General features: G+C 40.4%; 1 protein-coding gene across 3 annotated transcripts in view; it reads left to right on the top strand.

Annotated features, from left to right (window-relative positions):
- Positions 1–23,867, top strand: part of LOC126480733 (uncharacterized) — a 145,452-nt gene that overhangs the window by 38,595 nt on the left and 82,990 nt on the right. For all 3 annotated transcript variants that reach the window (XR_007587460.1, XM_050104005.1, XM_050104004.1), the window contains exons 2-3: positions 6,731–6,846; positions 12,510–12,644. Coding sequence is in view for 2 of the 3 variants with exons in the window: in XM_050104005.1 (XP_049959962.1) it covers positions 6,731–6,846; positions 12,510–12,644 (251 nt within the window). In the remaining variant the exon portion in view is untranslated. The remainder of the gene's footprint in view (positions 1–6,730; positions 6,847–12,509; positions 12,645–23,867) is intronic.

The following is a 23,867-nucleotide window of genomic DNA, read 5'->3' as shown; positions in this document are numbered from 1 at the left end:
TACCTTGGAATGTGATATGGTTTCTGATACACCGATATTGCATATCCTGTTGGTGTTTCGTGTTGAGACACAGGCTTTGCTGGCAAAAGTAAATCCTCAGATTCGAACAGCAACCCTTCCATCTGCCCCACCTCCCTCGTGCTCTCTCTCTCTCTCTCTCTCTCTCTCTCTCTCTCTCTCTCTCTCAGCATATATATATATATATATGCTGCAAAGTTTACCAAAAATCAGTTTTAGCACAATGTTGAGACAAAAATCTGACACCAAGACCATGCTGTAGCCCTTGCTCGCATGCATTAGTACCCATACACATTGCTAAAATCAAACACCCTTACACGAAAATCGATGTCCAACTACTCCAATGGTCCCACATCATTGTCCTCAACACCACATAACCTGTAGTGTGACAGGTTGCATTGCCTTCGACCCACTAAGTTTGTACTGGCAACAGGCACATGCAACCCTGTGTCCACTAAAAACTTGTACTCTTTACCTCTTACAGCATCTATTACTGCACACTCCACCTCTCCATAAGTATTTATTACATCCAGTTGTAAGAGGAAAGTCTTCAGGTGGACTTGGGGGTTCTCTCTTGCAATTAACAGCTGCCTTCCACCTCATTTTCCACCCCTTTGTCTATTATCCAAGTTCTTCTACTGATACGCCCCATTTCCTGTATTTCCCTGTGTCTGGTGATGCTGACTCTGTAAACTCCCTTTCTTTCCATCTCTGTAACACTTAATGTTCACAGAACATACCTCATGTCTATCTCCTAACCTGTTTTATGTGAATTTCTTCGCATTACTTTTAAAATGTTACAGCAGAATGTAGATCCTTTGCTGCACCTGTACACACCCTTCTTGACATGTCCAGCAGCAGTCCCATCAGAAAAAGCACTGAGTGCCCTCTCTCTAGCTTCTTGCAGCAAAACTGCGTTTGATGCATCACACTGCCCTTACTTGTACGTGTGCTCATTACAATTATCCTGTCTGTAAAATCCACATTCTCCATCTCTCTTCACAGTTATGCACAACTACTCCTGAAAATACATCACACTATTGTCTTTTTTATAGCTTGGCAAAAGCCCTTTCTCCAACTGCTCAAGCGGACTGTGTTCTTTAACGCTTCTGTACATGTCATGTACATTTTCACTTTCTCACTGGTCGCAATTTTGCTACCCACAATAATTACACAGTTCTGCAACATAAAAATTGTTTCAAATTTATTAAGTGGTTTTTATAGTGTTTTCAATGCTGATTTCAGAAAAAATAGTGAAAAAATGCCATCACGTACAGTTATTTCACAAACTGCTTGTCTAGTTTTAGCTTTTTTTGATATTTCAGCACTCTAGTGAGTTTCAATTTTGGTTTTTAGGGTCTCCATAAACTGTTATTTAGCCGTTTTTATATTAGATATACATAAAATAAAGATTGTTCAGGAGAAACCAGCAGTATTTTCAGGTCAGTGCCTGTATGTCGCTCTGTCCCTTCCCCCGCCATCACCAAGCAATGGGCTTCTGCTATTGTCCTTCAGTTCATAGTACGAGGTGCATTCAAGTTCTAAGGCCTCCGATTTTTTTTCTCCGGACTGGAAAGAGATAGAAACATGCGCATTGTTTTAAAATGAGGCAGCGTTCATTGTCAGTACGTCCCAGAGATGGCAGCTCCGTACGGCAGATGGAATTTTACCGCCAGCGGCGAGAATGAGAACTGTTTTAAATACTTAAAATGGCGACGTTTTCCTTACTTGATCAGCGTGCAATCATTCGTTTTCTGAATTTGCGTGGTGTGAAACCAATTGAAATTCATCGACAGTTGAGGGAGACGTGTGGTGATGGAGTTATGGCTGTGTTGAAAGTGTGTTCGTGGGTGCGACAGTTTAATGAAGGCAGAACATCGTGTGACAACAAACCGAAACAACCTCGGGCTCGCACAAGCCAGTCTGACATGATCGAGAAAGTGGAGAGAATTGTTTTGGGGGATCACCGAATGACTGTTGAACAGTTCGCCTCCAGAGTTGGCATTTCTGTGGGTTCTGTGCACACAATCCTGCATGACGACCTGAAAATGCGAAAAGTGTCATCCAGGTGGATGCCACGAATGCTGACGGATGACCACATGGCTGCCTGTGTGGCATGTTGCCAAGCAATGTTGACGCGCAACGACAGCATGAATGGGACTTTCTTTTCGTCGGTTGTGACAATAGATGAGACGTGGATGCCATTTTTCAACAAAGCGCCAGTCAGCTCAATGGAGGCACACAGATTCACCGCCACCAAAAAAATTTCGGGTAACTGCCAGTGCTAAAAAAATGATGGTGTCCATGCTCTGGGACAGCGAGGATGTAACCCTTACCCATTGTGTTCCAAAGGGCACTACGGTAACAGGTGCATCCTACGAAAATGTTTTGAAGAACAAATTCCTTCCTGCACTGCAACAAAAACGTCCGGGAAGGGCTGCGCGTGTGCTGTTTCACCAAGACAACGCACCCACACATCGAGCTAATGTTACGCAACAGTTTCTTCGTGATAACAGCTTTGAAGTGATTCCTCATGCTCCCTACTCATCTGACCTGGCTCCTAGTGACTTTTGGCTTTTTCCAACAATGAAAGACACTCTCCGTGGCCGCACATTCACCAGCCGTGCTGCTATTGCCTCAGCGATTTTCCAGTGGTCAAAACAGACTCCTAAAAAAGCCTTCGCCGCTGTCATGGAATCATGGCATCAGCGTTGTGAAAAATGTGTACGTCTGCAGGGCGATTACGTCGAGAAGTAACGCCAGTTTCATCGGTTTCGGGTGAGTAATTAATTAGAAAAAAAAATCGGAGGCCTTAGAACTTGAATGCACCTCGTATCTCTTCACTCTGTGCTGTTCATGTGTTGTTGTTACTAGAGCTTTAAAGTAGTGACTGTTTTCTTGTGTTGTGAAGTTGTGTTATGGGCAATGGCTACCAGAAGATGCATAAACTCGCCAGATTGCTTCTGCTACATTCATGGTAACTATACCGTTAAAAAAGCAACAAAGAAACATTCCTGATTTTGCTGAAGAAGTATATTTTGCCCATTTTGTTATAAAGTTAGGGGATCAAGATAAGCCTTGTGCCCCACACAAAGTTTGTTTAGTGTGAAGAACTTAGGCAATGGTTTCAATGTAAAAAGCAGTCATTACGTTTTGGAATACCAATGGCTTGGAGGAAGCCCAATAATCATAGTGATGACTGCTATTTTTGTTCCTGCAATGTACGAGGTTTCAATTTGAAAAACAGAAATAAAATTTCTTACCCTAACATTCAATCAGCCATTTGCCTTGTTCATCATGGACCGGAAGTACCAATACTCTCCTCCAGACTCTTTGGATGATAGAGATGATCATGATCCTGGCACAACATATCCCATTCCATTCTCACAATCTGAACTGAACAATTTAGTTAGAGACCTAGGCCTTTCTAAAGAATCGGCAGAGGTTTTAAGATCTAGATTGAAAGATAAACGTATGTTGGCTCTGGGTACATCCTTTTCTTGGTATCAATCGATGGAAAAGGAGTTTGTATCTTTCTTCTGTCAAGAAGTTGGCCTGGTGTTTTGCAGTGATGTTTGTGGACTTGTGGCATGTTTCAAAATAGAATATGCTCGTGATGAGTGGAGACTTTTTATTTATTCTTCAAAAAGAAGTCTTGAATCAGTACTTCTACACAATGGCAATAAGCATGCTTCTATACCACTTGGACACTCGGTTCACTTAAAAGAATGTTACAAAAACCTCGAACTGGTTTTAAGCAAACTCTGCTATTCAGACCACAAATGGACACTATGTGGTGATTTAAAAGTGATTTCAATGTTGCTTGGTCAACAAAGTAGCTATACAAAGCTCCCTTGTTTTCTCTGTGAATGGGACAGTAGAGACAGAAAGCAACACTAAATAAAAAAAGCTTGGCCCTTGATAAAACCTTACAGGAAGGCGTTAAAAATGTTGAGAGGAAAACCCTTGTGGATCCCAAAAAGGTGTTTCTTCCACCACTTCACATTAAGTTAGGACCGATGAAACAATTTTTTAAGCCATTGCCAAAAGAAGGGGTGTGTTTCCAATATCTTTGTGGACTGTTTCCTGGTTTATCCAAAGCAAAGCTACAGGAAGGAATCTTTGTTGGACCAGACATTAGAAAACTTACGACAGATCGCAAATTTGTGGACAAAATGGAAACAAAAGAAAAGGCAGCATGGACATCTTTTAAATTAGTTATTACCAGTTTCCTAGGAAACAGAAGATATCCAAACTACAGGACAATCATCGCAGACATGCTCGACAACTTTAAGAAGCTGGGCTGTAACATGAGAATTAAAGTTCATTTTCTTGACTGACATCTTGATTACTTCCCTTCAAACCTTGGTGATGTAAGTGAAGAGCAGGCCTGGTACATTGCGTCAGTGGTCAGCTGACTACTGAATTCTGATCGCTGGCTGCCAGCCACCATGCGCTGCGATGGTGATGCAGTAGTCGCACAACAGCGGTCCCCTTACATAGGCCAGCCACGTACTTTTCACACCAACGGTGTGCACTTGACAATGCTTTGTTCACAATGGCAGCAGGCATTGCCCAGCTACATCATGGTGAGGGATGTCCACCACATTGAGGCTCCGATCCTGCAATTGCTATAGACAGATGGTGTGCATGGAGTGACTCGCTGCTCCTTGAGCAGGAGTCAGGCATGGTGACGGAGATGATGTGTTGTGACCAGCTGCTTTATTGCACAAATCCGGGGAGGGGCTTGGTGTGTAGAGCTGTTGCCCTGCAGTTGCCTTGAACCATTGATTTCTAGGCCTTGAACCGATAACTTGTACTGGCAGATCCTTGTGGTTTTGTTGTCCAGCAGCACAGCTCCGTCATCCTGGTTGGTCTGAGAGACTCAGAATAATTCTATTACAAAATGACTAGTGCTTACAGCCACTTGTTGTGCATATGTGCTACTCCCGGTCACATATCCTAGGACACTACTGCTACTGTCAGTCCGGAAATCTGCCTTGCCCCTTGCTGCACTAGTCTGTGCAGTACTGCTGAGTTTGCTGTTTCAGCAAGCTAACTGCTTCAAAACATTGCTCTGGCCTGGTTGAATTGTTAGTGACAACAGCCCATGCTCGCCTGCTGTCAGTGCAGCTGCAATACACTGCTCAGGATTGCACTAATACACCCATGTTTGGTCGTTACGTTACACTTTCATTTACAGAATTATTTGTAAATAACTCCAGACTTTCGGAATATGACTGTATGAAAATTACATGACATTCAGGAAAATGGCACTTATCAGTGGATACAGCATCTCTCAAAGTTTAGCTTCTTAATACGCACCAAGGTTTAGTAACAGGCACATTTCTAGGCAGAAGGCGTATAAGAACATTTAGACACAACATCCACTCCATGTTGATGCATTGAATTAGTTTGTGCCTGCAGATTGACGCCAATGAAAAGATTGCTAAAGTGGCCTGTTGTCGTGCTTTTCCGGGCAGTGACTTGAATGTCTGCGTCACAAACAGTGCCCATATTGACCACTTGCAGTGTGAATAAAAACTTGGAGAGATGCTTTATCAACTGATGTGCGTCATTTTTCTTTGTTTGGTAGTTTTTTGTGCAGCGGCCTTCTGGAACTCTGAAGGTACTTACGAATAACCTCAAATATCTTGAACAATTGAAAGTCCAGGTTGTAATATCAACAATATTGTGAAAAGAATAAATTGGTACTCACCATGAGGATGACATGTTGAGTTCCTGACAGGCATAATGAAGAAACTGTTCACCAGAGCAGCTTGAGACCACAGTCATGTGTACGTCAGGTGTGCTTGCTTGTGTGAATATTTGTGTGTTTCCTTTGCTGAAGAAAGCTTTGGCCAAAAGCTCAATGTGTAACAGTCATCTCATTGTATCTGTCTGCTACTCAACCTGTCATCTTTATGGGGAGTGGCAATTATATTGTATATCTTGACTTATTCTACATCCACAGAGGTTCTCCTGGTTGAAGTGATCTATGAAGCATGATGAATTAATTTATTGGTGAATGCTGGCATTGTGAAGGCTGCTATACAGTCTGTGCAGTAAGGAACATGAAGTCTTAAATCTTATAGCCTAGATTAGATTATGTTATTCATTGCATAAACCAGTAAGTGAGCAGCCCAAGATGGGTGTATGGACATATCAGGAAAAAACATGTGGGAATCTTGATATTACTCAGTAATCACTTTGCTCTCATTTAATGTTCATTCGGCAGATTCGTGTAGAAGTACTCTTAAAGGGTGTGTGACCTCCTTAGAATTCAAAGTCTTGGTTCGTCGTTGTAAAGTTTTTCTGCTCCCTTCTCTAAACAGCTGGATGAGATGTATTGTTCATAGTACAGAATTCATTCATATGCTGAGTTATTCCTTTTATTATTATTATTATTATTATTATTATTATTATTATTATTATTATTTGCAGTAATTACATAGCTTCACTTGTTCATAGACATTCCATTAAAGATGGAAATGCATTGTTTGTGTTTCCCTGTATCTCCACATTAATATTTTTAGTCCAAAAAGTATTTTCTTGCTGAATTTATTAACAGACGTTCTTAATGTAAGCATATTATTATTTCCCCTATTGTCTCCTTATCCAGTACTTGTAATTACTGGATAAAGAGACAATAGTACGAGAATTAGTGCTTTGAATCAAATGTGTCTGTCTTAAATGTTGACCTTTCTTTCAGATTATGGAGAAGAATGTGAACAGCTAATATGCACTGTTGCGCATTGTAGAAAAGTGTACCCAGAAGCTTGTTCTGAAAGCTTAATAAAGACTAAAAGATTGAAACTTAATTCTGTGGTGAGTGTTTTCAAATGAAGTTTCCACCTAATATTCACTTACAAACATCTGTAATTGTCAGTGCTTCAATACCACCTGTGTATGTTGTTATTTTGTTATATTGCTGACATGTAACTGTGGGCAAGGATAGTGTCGGTATAAGTGGGTTTAATTTAGCATCTTACACTTGTAGATCTAGGATGGATAAAGGAGGAGTTGCCATTTTTCTAAAACAAGGGTATAAATGCAAAACTGTAGAAGTAAGCAAATTTTGTGTTGATCAGCACTTTGAGGTTTGTGCATGTGAACTTCAGCTAGATAATGTAGTAATGATATTAGCAACAGTCTACAGGTCCCCATTAGGAGACTGGGAGCTGTTCATAAAAAAGTTTGACTCCCTATTATGCTGTCTAGCAGACAAAAAGAAGAAGTTATTAATCTGTGGTGATTTCAATGTAAACTCTCTAAGTAATTTTGATAGGAAAAGTGAACTAGAAGTGTTATTAACAACATATAACTTAGAATCAGTGATCAATTTCCCTACACGTATAGCTCAGGACAGTAGCTAATAGATAATGTATCTGTACAGAAAGAGGGTGTAAAACAAACACATGCTTTCCCTGTGGTAAATGGATTGTCAGACCATGATGCACAACTGATTAACTTACAAAACCTAACAGGGTGTACAGTTCAGAAACTATTAAGTAAAAGTGTGAGATCGTTCAACCCAGTATCTATACAGCACTTCAGAGAAAGCTTAAGAAATGTTAATTGGGGAGATGTATATAATGAGCCAAATGCTAATAAGTGCAAAATATTTCTTGATAAATTTATATCTCTCTTTGAACATTGTTTCCCAAAGAAAATTACTAAGTGTAAACCACACACTTTTCAAAGAAACCTTGGATTACTACAGGTATTCGGCTGGTCCCGGCGGAGGTTCGAGTCCTCCCTTGGGCATGTGTGTGTGTGTGTGTGTGTGTGTGTGTGTGTGTGTGTCCTTAGGATAATTTAGGTTAGGTAGTGTGTAAGCTTAGGGACTGATGACCCTAGCAGTTAAGTCCCATAAGATTTCACACACATTTACACACTACAGGTATTAAAGTGTCTTCAGAAAGAAAAAGAAAACTGTATGAGACAGCAAGAACTAGTAAAGATCCAGAAGTAGTTTTACACTGTAAAAATTATTGTATCACACTGAGAAAAGTTGTTCGGAAATCAAGAAATATGTATGTTGGAGAAGAAATTAACAACTCCGGCAATAAAATCAAATCAATATGGAATGTTGTTAGAAGGGAGACAGGAAAAGTAACCACTGGGGTAGGTAGTACTACTGTTAAAGAGAATGAGACCATCCTAACCAACAGTAAACAAGAAGCTAATGTATTTAACAATCACTTCTTAAGTGTAGGAGATAAAATTGGTGAGAACAGTTCAAAAGAAAAAGCTAGGCAGTATGTGGAAGAGTCCATTTTGAAAAAAAATTAGATTAAGTCTCACCTAACAACCTCTTGTGAAATGAGTAAAATTATTAAATCTCTGAAAAATAAATGTTCTGTTGGATTAGATGACATCTCTAATAAGACATTAAAACAATGTGGAGCAATTACAGCTGATGTTCTGAGTCACGTATGTAATGCATCACTAACTCAAGGTATTTTCCCAGACAGGTTAAAATATGTCATTGTCAGGCCTCTTTACAAAAAGGGGGACACCACAGATGTCAATAATTATCGGCCAGTATCCTTGCTTACAACATTATCAAAAATCTTCGAGAAAGTAATGTACTCGTGTGGTTAGCCATCTCAACAGTAATGGGATACTTTGTAAATCACAGTTTGGATTTCAAAAATACTGTTCCACTGAGACAGCAATATACAGTTTCACTGTCCACATAATAGAGTCTTTAAATAGTAAAATGTCACCTATAGGATTTTTCTGTGACTTGCCCAAAGCATTTGATTGTGTGAACCATGACATTGTTACAGAAATTACAATTCTATGGTATAAATGGAATAGCATATGAGTGATTTAAGTCATACCTACAGAACAGGAAGCAAAAAGTATCCCTACATGGGTCAAGGGATTTAAATAAGTTTGCCACTTCATCTAACTGGGGTGAAATTACATTAGGTGTTCCAAAGGGTTCAATCATGGGTCCCCTTCTGTTCTTGATATATGTGAACTTCCTCCTTTCCTATCTGAAACAGGAAACTGAACAGACACTGTTTGCTAATGATACAAGCATCATTATTAATCCAGTAAAAGAAAGTCCAATTGAAAATGATACAAATAAGATCTTTGGAAAAGTCATTAATTGGTTTTCTGCAAATGGGCTTGCTCCAAACTTTGAAAAAACACAGTACATCCAATTTTCTGCTGCAAAAAGTACAGTTCCTTCAATAAATATAACCCATCAACAGAAGTCAGTAGACGGGGTAGAGCATACTAAGTTTTTGGGTGTACATATAGATGAGAATCTTAATTGAAAAATCCATATTTTGGATCTCCTAAAGCGACTAGGTTCAGCAACTTTTGCGATCAGAATAATTGCCAATTTTGAGGATATAGAAATTAGTAAGTTAACATACTTTGCATACTTTCACTCTCTGATGTCATACGGAATAATATTTTGGGGTAACTCAACATTTATACAAAAAGTATTCACTGCTCATAAGAAAATGGTTAGAATAATGTGTGGGGTTCATAGTTGCACATCTTGTAGGCATCTTTTTAAAAGATTGGGAACTAATGAAATTTGTTCTCAACAACATGGGCCAGTTTAAAAACAACAGTGATATTCATGATTATAATACCAGAAAAAAGAAAGACTTGCACTATCCTTTGCTCGGCCTATCTTTGGCACAGTAAGGGGTAAAATGTGCTGCTATAAAAATTTTCGACAAATTACCAGGTGAGATAAAGTGTCTGACAGACAGCAGTGATAGCTTCAAAAATAAATTGAAATCATATCTGCTTGACAACTCCTTGTATACCATAGATGAATTCTTGAATAGTAATAAATAAATCTATAAATATAGTATATGAATTTTGTGCTATTTAAGGGAATGGGGTAAATAATAGAAATATTAATCCTTAACTCTGTATTTTATAAAATATTTTGTTTCATATGTGCATTTCTTGTGCACTTGACACGTTCCACATCATAACGGCTACCATACCGTGCGATTGATCAGTGGAACACCCAACCAACCATCTATTGCTGACATGATTAAATTGTGTGCTTCTGTGCTTACACTCAAGAACCACTGAATTAGAACATGTACTTTGAAGCCGCTTTTGCCCTGATGTGGCCAGTGACATGTCTCAAATGTACTCCTTAAAGACACAGGAAGTACTGGGCAGCCATGTTGTTGCACGTTCATTCAAATACCGGCTGTAACTTGTAGAGATTGATCTGATCTGAGTTTCAGATGACCAAACTTTGTGCAAGTGCATTCCAGGTGTGCTTAGCAGCATTGGGGTCAGATGATCCAAGGGAAAGTGGATTCCCTTCCAATCGTCTTCACGTCCGTAGAGTTCCGCTGTAAACATCTTTGAATGTTCATTTGTATGACCTAAAAGGCAGTCACATGATGGTTGTATACGATGCATGTACTAACACGCTGTATCAATACTGTTGTTGTGAGCATGCTATGATTTTGGACCTGTCTGGATTTGGAATTGGAACGGTATTTTCTAGGTATTGACAATATCGGGCTATTTGGATTTGCATAGATTCCATATGGTGAAACAGTCATATCCACCAATTGAGTGCTTTTTGTCTCTGCAGCATTAACTTCTCAAACATATACCGCACTACAGCTTATCTTGATATCTGTGATGGATCAGATGTGTGTTTATACAATTTAAAAAATAATAGGAATAAGATTTTGCAGTACAATGCACTATATTTCTACTATAAACTGGAGAATGACAGAGGTATTAATTAATAATTCTTTAATTTTTGTGGATCACTGCTAAATGTTCCCTGAATAATCCTTGATTATTTAGTATGTATTATTTAAGATTTGTGCTTAAAAGGAATTTCTCAATATCTATGTTTTAGCTTTCTCTTTAATTTCCTTGGGCAGCTTATTGTAAAATTTTATTCCCTGGTAGAAAAGTGTTTCATGTGTGTTGTTTATTTTGAATCAGTAATTGTAGTTGTCTGCAGCTAATGTTCCATGATTATCAATGCTGCTGTTAGCCTAACAGTTACTTGTGTTTTTTTTTTTTTTTTTTTTTTCTTAATGTGCGAAAAGATATAAAAAGTACAACACTAATGTGCATGCACTTAAAGAACATGAATTCATATGTTGACTGGGCAGATGGGCTTACTCAGCAGGTTTCATCAAAATCGTGAATACACTAGAAAGTAAAGAGGGACAATAGAAAATCAAGTACAGACAACTTAACAGAAAGAGAAGGGAACTGAAATTAGATAACTTGTAGGCCTTACTGCTAAATAAAGTGAGTATCCTGCAGTACAAGCTCTAGAACATACGAGGAGCATTCAATAAGTAATGTAACACATTCTTTTTCTGAAACCAGTTTGATTTTATTCAGGTTACCAATACACCATATTATTCCCCACTGTTTTGGCTACAAAACCCTATTTTTCAACATAATCTCCATTCAATCTGCCTGCCCTATGCCATCATAGTGGGACCACCTATATGCCCACATGGTACCATTCTACTGGTCGATGTCGGAGCCAATGTCTTGCTGCATTAGTAATCTCCCCATCATCCATGTACAGCTTCCTGTAGAGTGCATCCTTCATTGAGCCAAACAGATGGAAGTCAGAAGGTTCCATTCCAACATTACAGGAATTACAGCTGTGTGCAGGTGGCCAGCACGTGGGCTATCAGACAGGTTTGCACGATCTTGTTGTGATGATGACAAAGGCATCGCCCAATGTCTCACCTTGCTTTTTTTTTTCATTGTCAGGTCTCCATAATATTCTGCAAGTCCCTGTGAATATCTGCGATGCTCTGGTTTTCTGCCAAAAGAAACTCAGTGCCTCTGCTTGGAGCACACCACCGTTACAGATACTATTCTGAAGGCTTTGTCTGGTGCCACCACCTATCGGAACTTCATAAAACTATAAGGGCTTAAGCGGGAATATTCCGTAAAGTCCCACAAATTCTGCATTTTTTCGAATCAAAATTGCCCATGGAAAAAATAATGTGTTTCGTTACTTACTGAACACCCACTCTTATGGTGGCTTGACTCTGTGATCTTTGACAGTGATCAGATGGTTGCATTTAAACAGTTTGTTAGGGCTGTTTGGCTTAGGAAGTGCAGTGTACACTAATTTTCGTTTTACAGCTGTTCATGAAGGAGAAAGAACTACCTATACTAGCCATTGTCTTTTACGATCTCTTCTGCAGTAGGGGATGAAACATTAGTTATAAAAAAATTAAGCCTTGGACCAGAAAACAAGTACCATCTAAGATCTGATGCCTTGATTTGCAAGTACTTACAAATTTGAGACGTGTACATACTATGAATTTTGATGTTAATTTTAAAGAAACTTCTATTTTGTACAATGAAGCCTATTCAAGTAGAGGTGGTCACAATCATCTCAATTTTTCACTAAATTAGTACATCAATATGTACTGTTCTGAAATAAATCAGATAATTTATAGGTATATTTGGTTGTTGTGATTTGTTTGCAGATAGATGCAGAATTTAAAATAAATAAGCAAGATGACCTACAAGAAATTACCTCCACGTCTTGTGCTGTTGATTTAGAGAAATGCATGTCTGATGTCGTGGAGATGTGTGCCACTCACAAAGAGATCTGTAAAAAGGTGATATCTAAATATATTTTTTTAATAGGCCAATGCAAATGCAAGGGTTAAAAGTAGTTGTAGAAATGAGGCTGTCATAGTCATCAACAACAGCATTGTTATTTTTCTGCGTTGTTAGCAATTCATTTGTCTCTCCATTTCTGCTGGACCACCACCTCCTCCTTAATGCTGGTGTCTGTGCTGCCATCTGCCACGTCATCCAGAATGTGAGATCTCTTTCTCCCTCACCTCCTTTTACCTTCCACATAGCCTTCAAAAGACTGTATTTATAAGCCCCTCTTTCATTCTCAATGTGTGTGCAGCCTCTTTTTGTCCTTATTATTACTCAGTAATTGTCACTGCTGTCTCCATTCTTGTCAGTACTTGTCTGTCCAATATGTTTTGTCCATACTCTGCCATATTCATAAGGCCTCCAGGCATGACGGCACTTTTGTAGAGAGGCCTTCAGATGAAAAGCTTCAGTGCAATGATGAGCAGGTGTTTCCTTTTAGGGCATAAGAAGAGCACACACTGCCAGCACTGCAGCATGTCGGGTGAGTAGCGGGATATTGACTGGGGAGAGGAGAAGGGGAGGATGGGTGGGAATGTTCAGAAAAATGGTGGGTGTGTAAAACATATCAGTGCATGCTAGGAAGGTGGCTTACACCTATTTGATGGGGGGGGTGGGGGGGGGGGGCAGACTTCATAGGGCCTAGGGCCACTAGGAGAAGGCTGGGGAACATAGAACAAGATGTAACTTACTGCTAAGCAGTGTGGAGAAGGGGTACCAAAATAGGAGATTAACAGATTTGCAAGCAGGTGTTGCCTCGTGCCCAAGTATTTGAGGGGGGTATGACCTATGGGTCAACCAAGTTGTTTGGGACATGATTGTCATATGGACAGACAAATACAGGTTCATTACATAGGTTGGTGGATATTTAAATACCACTTTGGAAGGTGGATAAAAGTGATGAGCAGGTGTTTCCTTTTATGGCATAAGAAGAGTTGAAGCGCTGACAGAAGATGTTACTCCCAGGAGTCATTGAACTTCAAAGAGCTATGATTGTGTGATTTGTCAGCAGGCGTGTGTAGTTCGGAAGTGTTCAGTTGGTTTAATTTAAAGAGAAGACTCAGGAAATATGTTCTGAATAAGGTCGGAGATCAGACCTGCTTAGGCCTATTTAAAACGTTTGGCATAGTGGTTGCAGAATTGCAGTGCAGCACCCACTGATGGTTAGGTTATAGGAAGGAACTTTTTGGATTGGAATGGTGGCAGCTGTTAAAATTGAGACATTGTTGGTAAGTGATGAGGTTGTTGTGAACAGTGGTCTTTGTGCAGCCCCCAGGAAGGTGATGGATATCCAAGAATGTGTTTTTGCCGAGATGAGGAGGGATCACCTAAATAGAATGAAAATAAAAAATGTCAAAACAAAATACCTTCAGCCATCTCAATTTCCAGTTAAGCAACCAGTTTCAGTGCTACATCATGTCATCTTCAGCCCCCCTCCGACCACCAATGTGTAGGAAAAATCCCACCTCTGGTCCAGTCAAAATAGGGGCTAGCATTCAGTGAATAGTATCAGAGTATTTTTGAAGCAGTGATCCCTTCAATCATCACTTGGTGACACAAGGTTCTGTTGTGTCAAAAATCTATGGATACCTGTCACTGAATACTGACCCCTAATTTGACCAGACAAGAGGTGGGATTCCTCCTACATGTCAATCAGGAGGCTTGAAGAATGTGTAATGTAGCACAGAAATTGTTGCTCAAATAAAATAATTGGAAATTTAGCTGGCAGAAGGTGTTTTGATTCGACATATGACACTGAACAGCTGCGGTCCTGCACTCCTCTTATAAAGATGGACTTACAGTTGGTAAATAGAATGAGGTGAGTAGGCATTTAGGTTATGAAGGAATGAGGATAGAGTATCCTTGTCTTGGAACATCATGAAGATGACATCAATCAATTTGAAATAATTGAGGGGTTTAGATTTCTATATAGCATAGAAAGGGTGTCTCAAGATGATTCATGATCGTATTGGAATCGGAAAATGCCATTAAGGTGTCAATGGCAGTGTCACAGCATATTCATTTGTGATATGTTGAAAGGAGAATTTGTTATGAGAGGGTATGGCTGTCAGAAAGGAGGTTGTTGGCTTGGATCCAGCTGGGCATTGGTTGAGTGTAACAAGACAATTGCTATTGAGGATATTTTTGCAGAGGAAGCTAAAATAAATAGTGACAGAAGTGAAATGGTAAATGCAGAGGAAGTATGAAGAACTGATGGAGGAAGTAGTAGTTCGGTACAGGAGTTGCCACAGTGTGTGTGGTGGAGAGATGTGCATAATGGAAGGGACATGATAAAAAGAGATGAGTGTAAAGGGAAAAAGATTGACAGCCAATGAGAAAGGGAGATGGAGTAATAGACACTGCTGCACCAAAGGAGAAGGAACAGTAAGTTCCAGATTGGATAGTTATTGCAGGTGTCAAATATACAATTTTGCATTAGAAATTAATGTCCGGCATACTTTGGAAGTTGCTACAGTTTATTGCATTTGTGTGTAATAATTTTTTTGGGGGGGCCGGGGGGGGGGGGGGGTGTCGAGCATCACAGAAATACAGTAGTACGTAAACTCACATTGTAGTGTCCAGTTATGTGAAAAGTGTTGGTCAGAAATCCGTGAGCCACATGCTTTGATCCGCTTCCTACTCAAGGAGGGAATAACACATACTGAAATTTTTCACACAGGAAAAAAGCTTATGGAAAAGGTGTTGCGAGCAGAATGAGTGTGTTTAAGTGGTGTAGGGAGTTTAATGGAGGCAGATTAAATGTTGATGATGAATGGAGGAGTGGAAGACCTTCCAGTTTGACTGATGAGTTGGTGCAAAAAATCGAGGAAACTGTTCATGAAGACTGCTGATTGACAGTGGAAGAAATTTCTGCAAAATTTCCACAGCTCTCCAGAACTCTCTTGTGGGAAACACTCGTAGAAATGCTGGGATATCGGAAACTGTGCACAAGATTGATAACAAAAGGCTGACAGAGCAGCACAAGAAAACTCAATTCAGCAGTCCACGCAAGTTTCTTGATTGACTTGAATTGGAAGGTGAGTATTTTATGAGCTGTATTGTGACTGGACATGAAACACGTGTGGCTCATTACAGGCCTGACACAAGAAGACAGTCATTACAGTGGCAGCACACAACTTCCCCGTTTGCCAAAAAATTCAAATCACAGTGCCCATTCTCACACAGCCCTTACGCACTGAGGCACTCTTCGACTAATTTGGTTGGTATGTTTTGAACCATCTCCTGCATTCCCCCAGCTTAGTGCCTTCAAGTTATCACCTTTTCACATCCCTGAAGGCACATGAGTGGAATTAAATTTTCAACCAATGAACAGATACAGAAATAAGTTCTGATGTGGGGGAAGGAGCTAGCGGAAAAGTTCTTGGAGGAGAGCATAAAGAAGCTTGTGCCACAACTCACCACATGTATTGAACGGGATGGTGACCATGTGGAAAAATTGTCAACAAATGTATCAACAATATTCTGTAATTTTTTTAAATACACTTTTTTCTAAAAAAATATAAAAATCTAGTATACTTACTTTCTGAACATGATTCGTAGATTGTTCTGAAGTAGCAGAATATTAATACATCAGACGATAGGAAAATGGGCAAATCTGGGAATGAAATAAGGGTCATGCAGAGCAAGAAGGAAGATGATGATGAGTGGGAAAGTATGTCAGAGAGATGTATAAGGAACAGGAGCTAGTATATAGTTGATAATTCCAAGAAATGGGTCTGATGTGAATTGAGAAGGTACAAATTCTGTGCAGATTCTAAGGTCCCAGATTCTCTTTTTCACAAGATTCACTGAAAAAAAAATTAGAAATTTTTGTCATTTCTCAACATAACCAGTAAACACCCGATTCTTTAAAGAGTTGAACTTGCATGAGTAAAACAGCTTCAAACGTCTGATTACTTCACAAATGAGTTAATGTGTTTAATATTTGAAGTTATAAGCCTTTAAGCGAGGAAAAGTGTCATAAAGGTTGGAAATGATTTGTCAAGTTTTTTGGAAGTCACTAAACCCACTAATTCTAAAATGCTTGATGAGTGAAGTCTATATAATTTGCACACAGTGAATTGTGCTGCCTCAAGAAACATATATACAAGTTCTAACTGGTATACGTATCTTATTGTGTTAAACCTTTGACATAAGATCATCTCTCTTAATGAGTAGATTATGACAGCATTTTAAATTTTCAAATGTGCTCAGTAATTGTATGAAATACTGAAAATCAAATTTTTGTTGCCCTTGGAAGCCATTAGATAGGCATCCTGCAATTGGGACTATCCTCCATGAAATGGCTTATTTATTTAGTAATATAGATTTGCCAGCAGCTGTACACACATTTCACAATATTGAAGTCATGATTCCATGATCGCTGCAAATGCTACATTAGGGTTGGTGACCACTGGAAAATCACTGATGCAGTAATGGAACAGCTGGAGAATGTGTGGCCACAGTGTGTGTGTTTCATTGTTGGAAAAAGTCAAAATTGCTAGGCACCAGGATATGTGAGTAGGAAGCATGAGTAATCACTTCAGTTGTTTTCAAAGAGAAACTCCTTCACCTGATGTGCTGGGACTTTATTGTGGTGAAAAAGAACCCATACAACCTTTTACAGCTGTTTTTCTCACTTTATTGGAAGGAACTTGTTCTTCATAACATCTTTCTAGCTCACTTTTGCTATTGTCACACTCTTGGGAACACAGAGTCTCTCTCTCTCTCTCTCTCTCTCTCTCTCTCTCTCTCTCTCCCTCTCCCTCCCTCCCTCCCTCCTCTCTCTCCCTCCTCTCTCCCCCCCTCTCCCCCCCTCTCCCCCCCTCTCCCCCTATCTTCCCCCTCCTCCCTCCTCCTCCCTCTCCCCCTCCCCCCCTCCTCCCCCTGTGTGTGTGTGTGTGTGTGTGTGTGTGTGTGTGTGTGTGTGTGTGTGTGTGCAGTTGCCATTTGTGTCACATACACAGTGTGTCCACATATTTCAGACCGAATCACATGCCGGGACCCTTGAAATGTAACACACTTCATACATAAACTGTAGCACCACCGGTACGTAGCTGCAGGTGAGAGGACTTCGAATCAAGACGAAGAAGAAGAAGAAGAAGAAGAAGGAAAAAATATTCTTCGAACAGATTTGCAAGTGATACAGCACATACTGCGCACGTCATGGGTGCTTTTAGCAGCCATACCATATTTTAAATGCTACTTCAAGTCTTGTGCTACCTCAATGTAGCTGTAAAAAGTGTTACTGTGGAACTGTCTTAATTCGGATTAATGTAACACAACACAAGGAAATGCAATGTTTAAATTATTTCTCTATATCTAACAATTTTTAATTCAAACTGGTTTTCCTGATTTCTTAACAGAAAGCTGCCTATCTTTAGTTCCTTTGTATTTGATACTTCCCTTCCTTTTGCCTTATCACTTATCTTTTATACGCTGTTGAATTTCTCAGTACATGTAGTTCTGCCAAAGTTCAGCAGATGTTAATGCAATTGCTTTGGATGCTGGGAGAAACTTTACTTCATCCACATTTGTATGTGCATCCCATGCTCAGATGGCCTTAACTGTGCAGTTATGTACTCATTCACTGCTCACTTCCCCGCAGCAGGATCATGGCACAGGCAAGTCAGCCCAAAGAAAATGTGGAAGGAAAAGTAGATTATAAAGGATATGTGCTGAAATGGTAATCAGACGAGTATAGGAAAGATTTTCATTTGTGAGTAATCAAATCAGATAGGTTATGTGTACTGTGGCATACTTACTCAGTTACATTACAACACATGTCTGTAGAACACACTAAAGTGTAAAACCTTACCTGATTAAATGAAAGATACTATAACTAACAAAGTTATGTGGTAATGTGGACCAAATATCTGTTCATTTGCATTAGTATTGGTAGAGACTTTCATGCTTTTTCAGAAATTTCCAGACATTGCTTTGTAATTCAAATAGGTACATGTCTCCAACATATTGATTGTTCTGCAGTAATGTCGCACAACATTAAGACAGCTCAATAAAATGTACCCAAAAATGAGTCCAGCATTGTCCTGGCTGTAGATGCAAATGCCCAATTGTAAGTGTGCATGCATATGTGTGTGTGTGTGTGTTTGGGGTGGGGCAGCATGCACAGTATTGATACTTTGATGCTGTCAAAGACACTGTCCTATTTCATGAAGTAAACAGATGATGTGGATTCATTAGAAACAAGCATTAATTGTGGAAGAAATGGACAGTAATTGGAATGATCTTTATTCAGCGCTTCAGGCTATAATTAGAATGACTGAATCATGGACAATCTTGTGAAGAAGGACATCACTGAAACAGTTCATGGTGACAACATAACGACAATAAGAGGAGTAGCGCAAGAAAACTCGTGACTGTGACCATTTAGGAGGCACTCAGAGATGCAGCTGAAACTCTTGCAGGAAATATATATCGGACTATTCAATTTGCTTTGTTGAGGGTGCATAAAATGAGAAGTCTCAGCCTAGGGCATGACGATACTGAGGTGAATTTCTCTGGATTAGTGTAAGTCTAGCCAGTATAGACATGATGCAGATGATGAACAAATTGAAAGACAGTACGATGAGCTAAAGGAAATAAGTCACATAGTTAAGGGAGATGAAAATTTGTGTGCGCATGGGGAGGGGGGGCTGGAATTGGATTGCAAGAAAAGTAGTAGTAAAACATGAACAGGGGGAAAGAAATGAAAGAGGGAACTGGATGGTAGAATTCTGCACAGAACATAGTTTAATCATTGCTGACACATGTTTAACAGGATGGCTGGGTGTGGGTGGTGCAGCAGAAGAAAGTCGTCATAAGGTACATGTGGTTTTACAGTCATGGGACATGGAAACTACAAGTGGCAATGGCAAGTGAGGTGAATACTCCCTCACAGTGTGCTACATCTACATCTATACTCCGCGAGCCACCTTACGGTGTGTGGCGGAGGGTACTTATTGTACCACTATCTGATCCCCCCTTCCCTGTTCCATTCACGAATTGTGCGTGGGAAGAACGACTGCTTGTAAGTCTCCGTATTTGCTCTAATTTCTCGGATCTTTTCGTTGTGATCATTACGCGAGATATATGTGGGCGGTAGTAATATGTTGCCCATCTCTTCCCGGAATGTGCTCTCTCGTAATTTCGATAATAAACCTCTCCATATTGCGTAACGCCTTTCTTGAAGTGTCTGCCACTGGAGCTTGTTCAGTATCTCCATAACGCTCTCGCGCTGACTAAATGTCCCCATGACGAATCGCGCTGCTTTTCGCTGGATCATGTCTATCTCTTCTATTAATCCAACCTGGTAAGGGTCCCATACTGATGAGCAATACTCAAGAATCGGACGAACAAGCGTTTTGTAAGCTACTTCTTTCGTCGATGAGTCACATTTTCTTAGAATTCTTCCTATGAATCTCAACCTGGCGCCTGCTTTTCCCACTATTTGTTTTATGTGATCATTCCACTTCAGATCGCTCCGGATAGTAACTCCTAAGTATTTTACGGTCGTTACCGCTTCCAATGATTTACCACCTATGGCATAATCGTACTGGAATGGATTTCTGCCCCTATGTATGCGCATTATATTACATTTATCTACGTTTAGGGAAAGCTGCCAGCTGTCGCACCATGCATTAATCCTCTGCAGGTCCTCCTGGAGTACGTACGAGTCTTCTGATGTTGCTACTTTCTTGTAGACAACCGTGTCATATGCAAATAGCCTCATGGAGCTACCGATGTTGTCAACTAAGTCATTTATGTATATTGTAAACAATAAAGGTCCTATCACGCTTCCCTGCGGTACTCCCGAAATTACCTCTACATCTGCAGATTTTGAACCGTTAAGAATGACATGTTGTGTTCTTTCTTCTAGGAAATCCTGAATCCAATCACAAACCTGGTCCGATATTCCGTAAGCTCGTATTTTTTTCACTAAACGTAAGTGCGGAACCGTATCAAATGCCTTCCTGAAGTCCAGGAATACGGCATCAATCTGCTCGCCAGTGTCTACGGCACTGTGAATTTCTTGGGCAAATAGGGCGAGCTGAGTTTCACATGATCTCTGTTTGCGGAATCCATGTTGGTTATGATGAAGGAGATTTGTATTATCTAAGAACGTCATAATACGAGAACACAAAACATGTTCCATTATTCTACAACAGATTGACGTAAGCGAAATAGGCCTATAATTATTCGCATCTGATTTATGACCCTTCTTGAAAATGGGAACGACCTGCGCTTTCTTCCAGTCACTAGGTACTTTACGTTCTTCCAGCGATCTACGATAAATTGCTGATAGAAAGGGGGCAAGTTCTTTAGCATAATCACTGTAGAATCTTAAGGGTATCTCGTCTGGTCCGGATGCTTTTCCGCTACTAAGTGATAGCAGTTGTTTTTCAATTCCGATATCGTGTATTTCAATATTTTCCATTTTGGCGTCCGCCCCCCCCCCCCCCCCCCCGCCCCGTCCACCTCCTCCATCCCCCCCCCCCCCCCTCCACCTCCTCCATCTCTGCACTGCTGTTGTGATGCGAGAAGCTAATATTCCCCGATCACATCATAGGCAGCCTGGCAGTGGTTGTTATATGTTCATACATCTGGATCATGCTGCAATGTCCAGTGCACAGAAGTCCTCTTTGACATCTTGGCGAAGGCAGGAATGGTCGAGTTCTCTCATTGTTCTCCTGGGATGGCAGAAAAGTGCGGAGTTGCCTGGGTGTCGATGTGCTCAGGTAACAGGCAGAGATTCAAGGCACAGATGATGGTGTAAAGTTATTTCATTGGCATGGTGCTGTCTGTCACAGACTAGGCATCACATAATGGCCCAGATGTTCGATGATGACTAGTTAGTTCAGTTAAGTTTAAATGCTGCTGCTCCCTGCTGACTTTGCAGGCTGAGTATGTATGCCATTCTGAACAACCTGTAACAGAGCGAATGACTGGACAGCTGTCGTAACTGGCAGCAGATTCAGCTGAATTTCTTCCTGAAGATGGACTGGCATTGACACACATGTTCTGACAGCGTGGGCTGTTGTTTCCACTAACAACACAGTTCAGTGACCACAGCTGGCTGACGGTGGCTGTGGCCTGGTTAGTGCTGTGGGCTCCATCTTCTGCTCCAAGTCCTGGTTTAGTTTTAGTTCAGTGACCACAGCTGGCTGACGGTGGCTGTGGCCTGGTTAGTGCTGTGGGCTCCATCTTCTGCTCCAAGTCCTGGTTTAGTTTTAGTTGCTATAATTGCTCCATCCTAAGAAAAAATCCATTCTCAGATTTCCTTTGAAAACTTTGCCATAACATAAGCACTAATTTATTTGCAAGTATTTACTCTTTACATTTTTAACTCCACTCGATGTGTCACCTAGTCTTTTTTTCACAATTTAAAACTGAGATAGGTGGCACAGTGGTTAGCACATTGGACTCACATTTGGGAGGACGACAGTTCAAACCCACATTTGGCCATCCTGATTTAGTTTTTTCATACTTTCCCTAAATCGCTTCAGGCAAATACCAGGATGGTTCCTTTGAAAGGGCACGGCCGACTTCCTTCCCTGTGCTTCCATACTGATGATCTTGCTGTGTGGTCCCCTTCCCCAACTCAGTCAGTCAATCACAATTTACACTTCTTTCAACCACGCAGCTCTTGGCTCACAGACAGAGAGCTCATTCACAATTAATTCTGCTCTTGGCCAGACTTTCTCGTTGGTGTCACTACTACTAGTTTGAACCCATAGATTTGAAGGAGGGCAGGAATGGAATTTGGGGAACTTCCTGCTTGAAGCAATAGTAAGCAAAATCATCCAGGCAGCTGAGCTTGCGGATCCTCTCCTTAGGAGTTAAAAGATGGCATTTATATTCTGTATGATAACTTAATATGGGGCCTAAAACATGATACGTGGATATGTGGCCATTTTGCATGGCTAACTTCTGATCTAGGGAGGTGATCACGGTCAGGTTTAAAGTGGTAAGTCAGGTCTTCTAAAACTAGATAAATTAATGTGTCCATGATATTTACGGTAGGTTGGTGGTCCTTGTGGTGATGGCGGGTAATCAAAAAGTTGGTCCAGAAATATCCCATCAGGAGTCGTCGACCAGTAACCCTTGACACTGTATCCAGTGTGCTGTGTGCAACTTAACGTCCTTGCTCATAACAAGTAAAAATAATAACCATCTGGTTTGTCATGGAGTATAGCCAGTGAAGAACTACACTTCGGATGAACTCTGTTTTGTCCATGATTCTCTCTTCAGGATGTTATCGCCAATTTCTGGAACCAGAACGAGGTGAAACTCGCACGACCTGAGGCAGTGTGTACCTTTCGTGTAGGACAGGTAGTGATGGATCTGGTTCAACTGCACTGTAATTCCTGTGTGGGATTTTCTGGGTAATTTTACCCTTCATCTTACTGACTTAGCAAAAAGTCTGTTCCCCTAACCCCTAAAGCTATAAGTTTATTCAAGCTTCAGAAAAATTCATACACATGAACTTATTCCTCTATGTAGTCTCTTGAAAGGAAAATACATTTTGCCAGTGGATCAGCAGTTATTTGATTCTGTTTTCATAAAATAAACATGGCTGTGACAGCAGCTGGTTGCACACAAATGCTTTGTTAGTGCCATCATTGTCTCAAATCTGTGTCCTATAGCTTACTTTAGTGAGTCAAACAAATAAAAATTGTAGGATGGTAAGTCTGAAATGCATGGAGGATGTTTGTTCTTGTGTGCTCCAGAACAATTCCTGAATTTTTTGTTGATTTTGGGCAGCTGTGTTCAGTTGAGCATTGTCATAAAATATGGTCACATCCTGAACTGGAAAGGCATGTTTTGCTTGGTCCAGAAGTTGGTGGTAGTATGCATCACTCACAGTACAATGTTTGTGGAGAAAATCAATGAGAAGAACTCTGTAAAGTAAAAAGACTGTTGCAAGAACCTTCCCTGCAGAGAGGTGGTTTTTGGCAATGACTGGTGCAGATTCGTAATTTCATGCCATTCCACACTGTTGTTTTTCATGCACGGGGGAGAGGGGGGGGGGGGGGGAGGAGCACTTTCAACACTCGAAAGGAGAAGGTATCTTCTGGCGAAAAACAATCTGACGCAGGGATAATCCTGTGCTCTTGTAGACTTTAGAGTTGTATGTTCCTACAATATAAAAAGTGACTTGATGCACCATCCAT

This window comes from Schistocerca serialis, chromosome 5 (assembly GCF_023864345.2).
Source record: "Schistocerca serialis cubense isolate TAMUIC-IGC-003099 chromosome 5, iqSchSeri2.2, whole genome shotgun sequence".
NCBI classification, from domain to species: domain Eukaryota; kingdom Metazoa; phylum Arthropoda; class Insecta; order Orthoptera; family Acrididae; genus Schistocerca; species Schistocerca serialis.
Note: the sequence above shows the minus strand (reverse complement) of the source record. Positions and strands in the feature narration are given on the sequence as shown.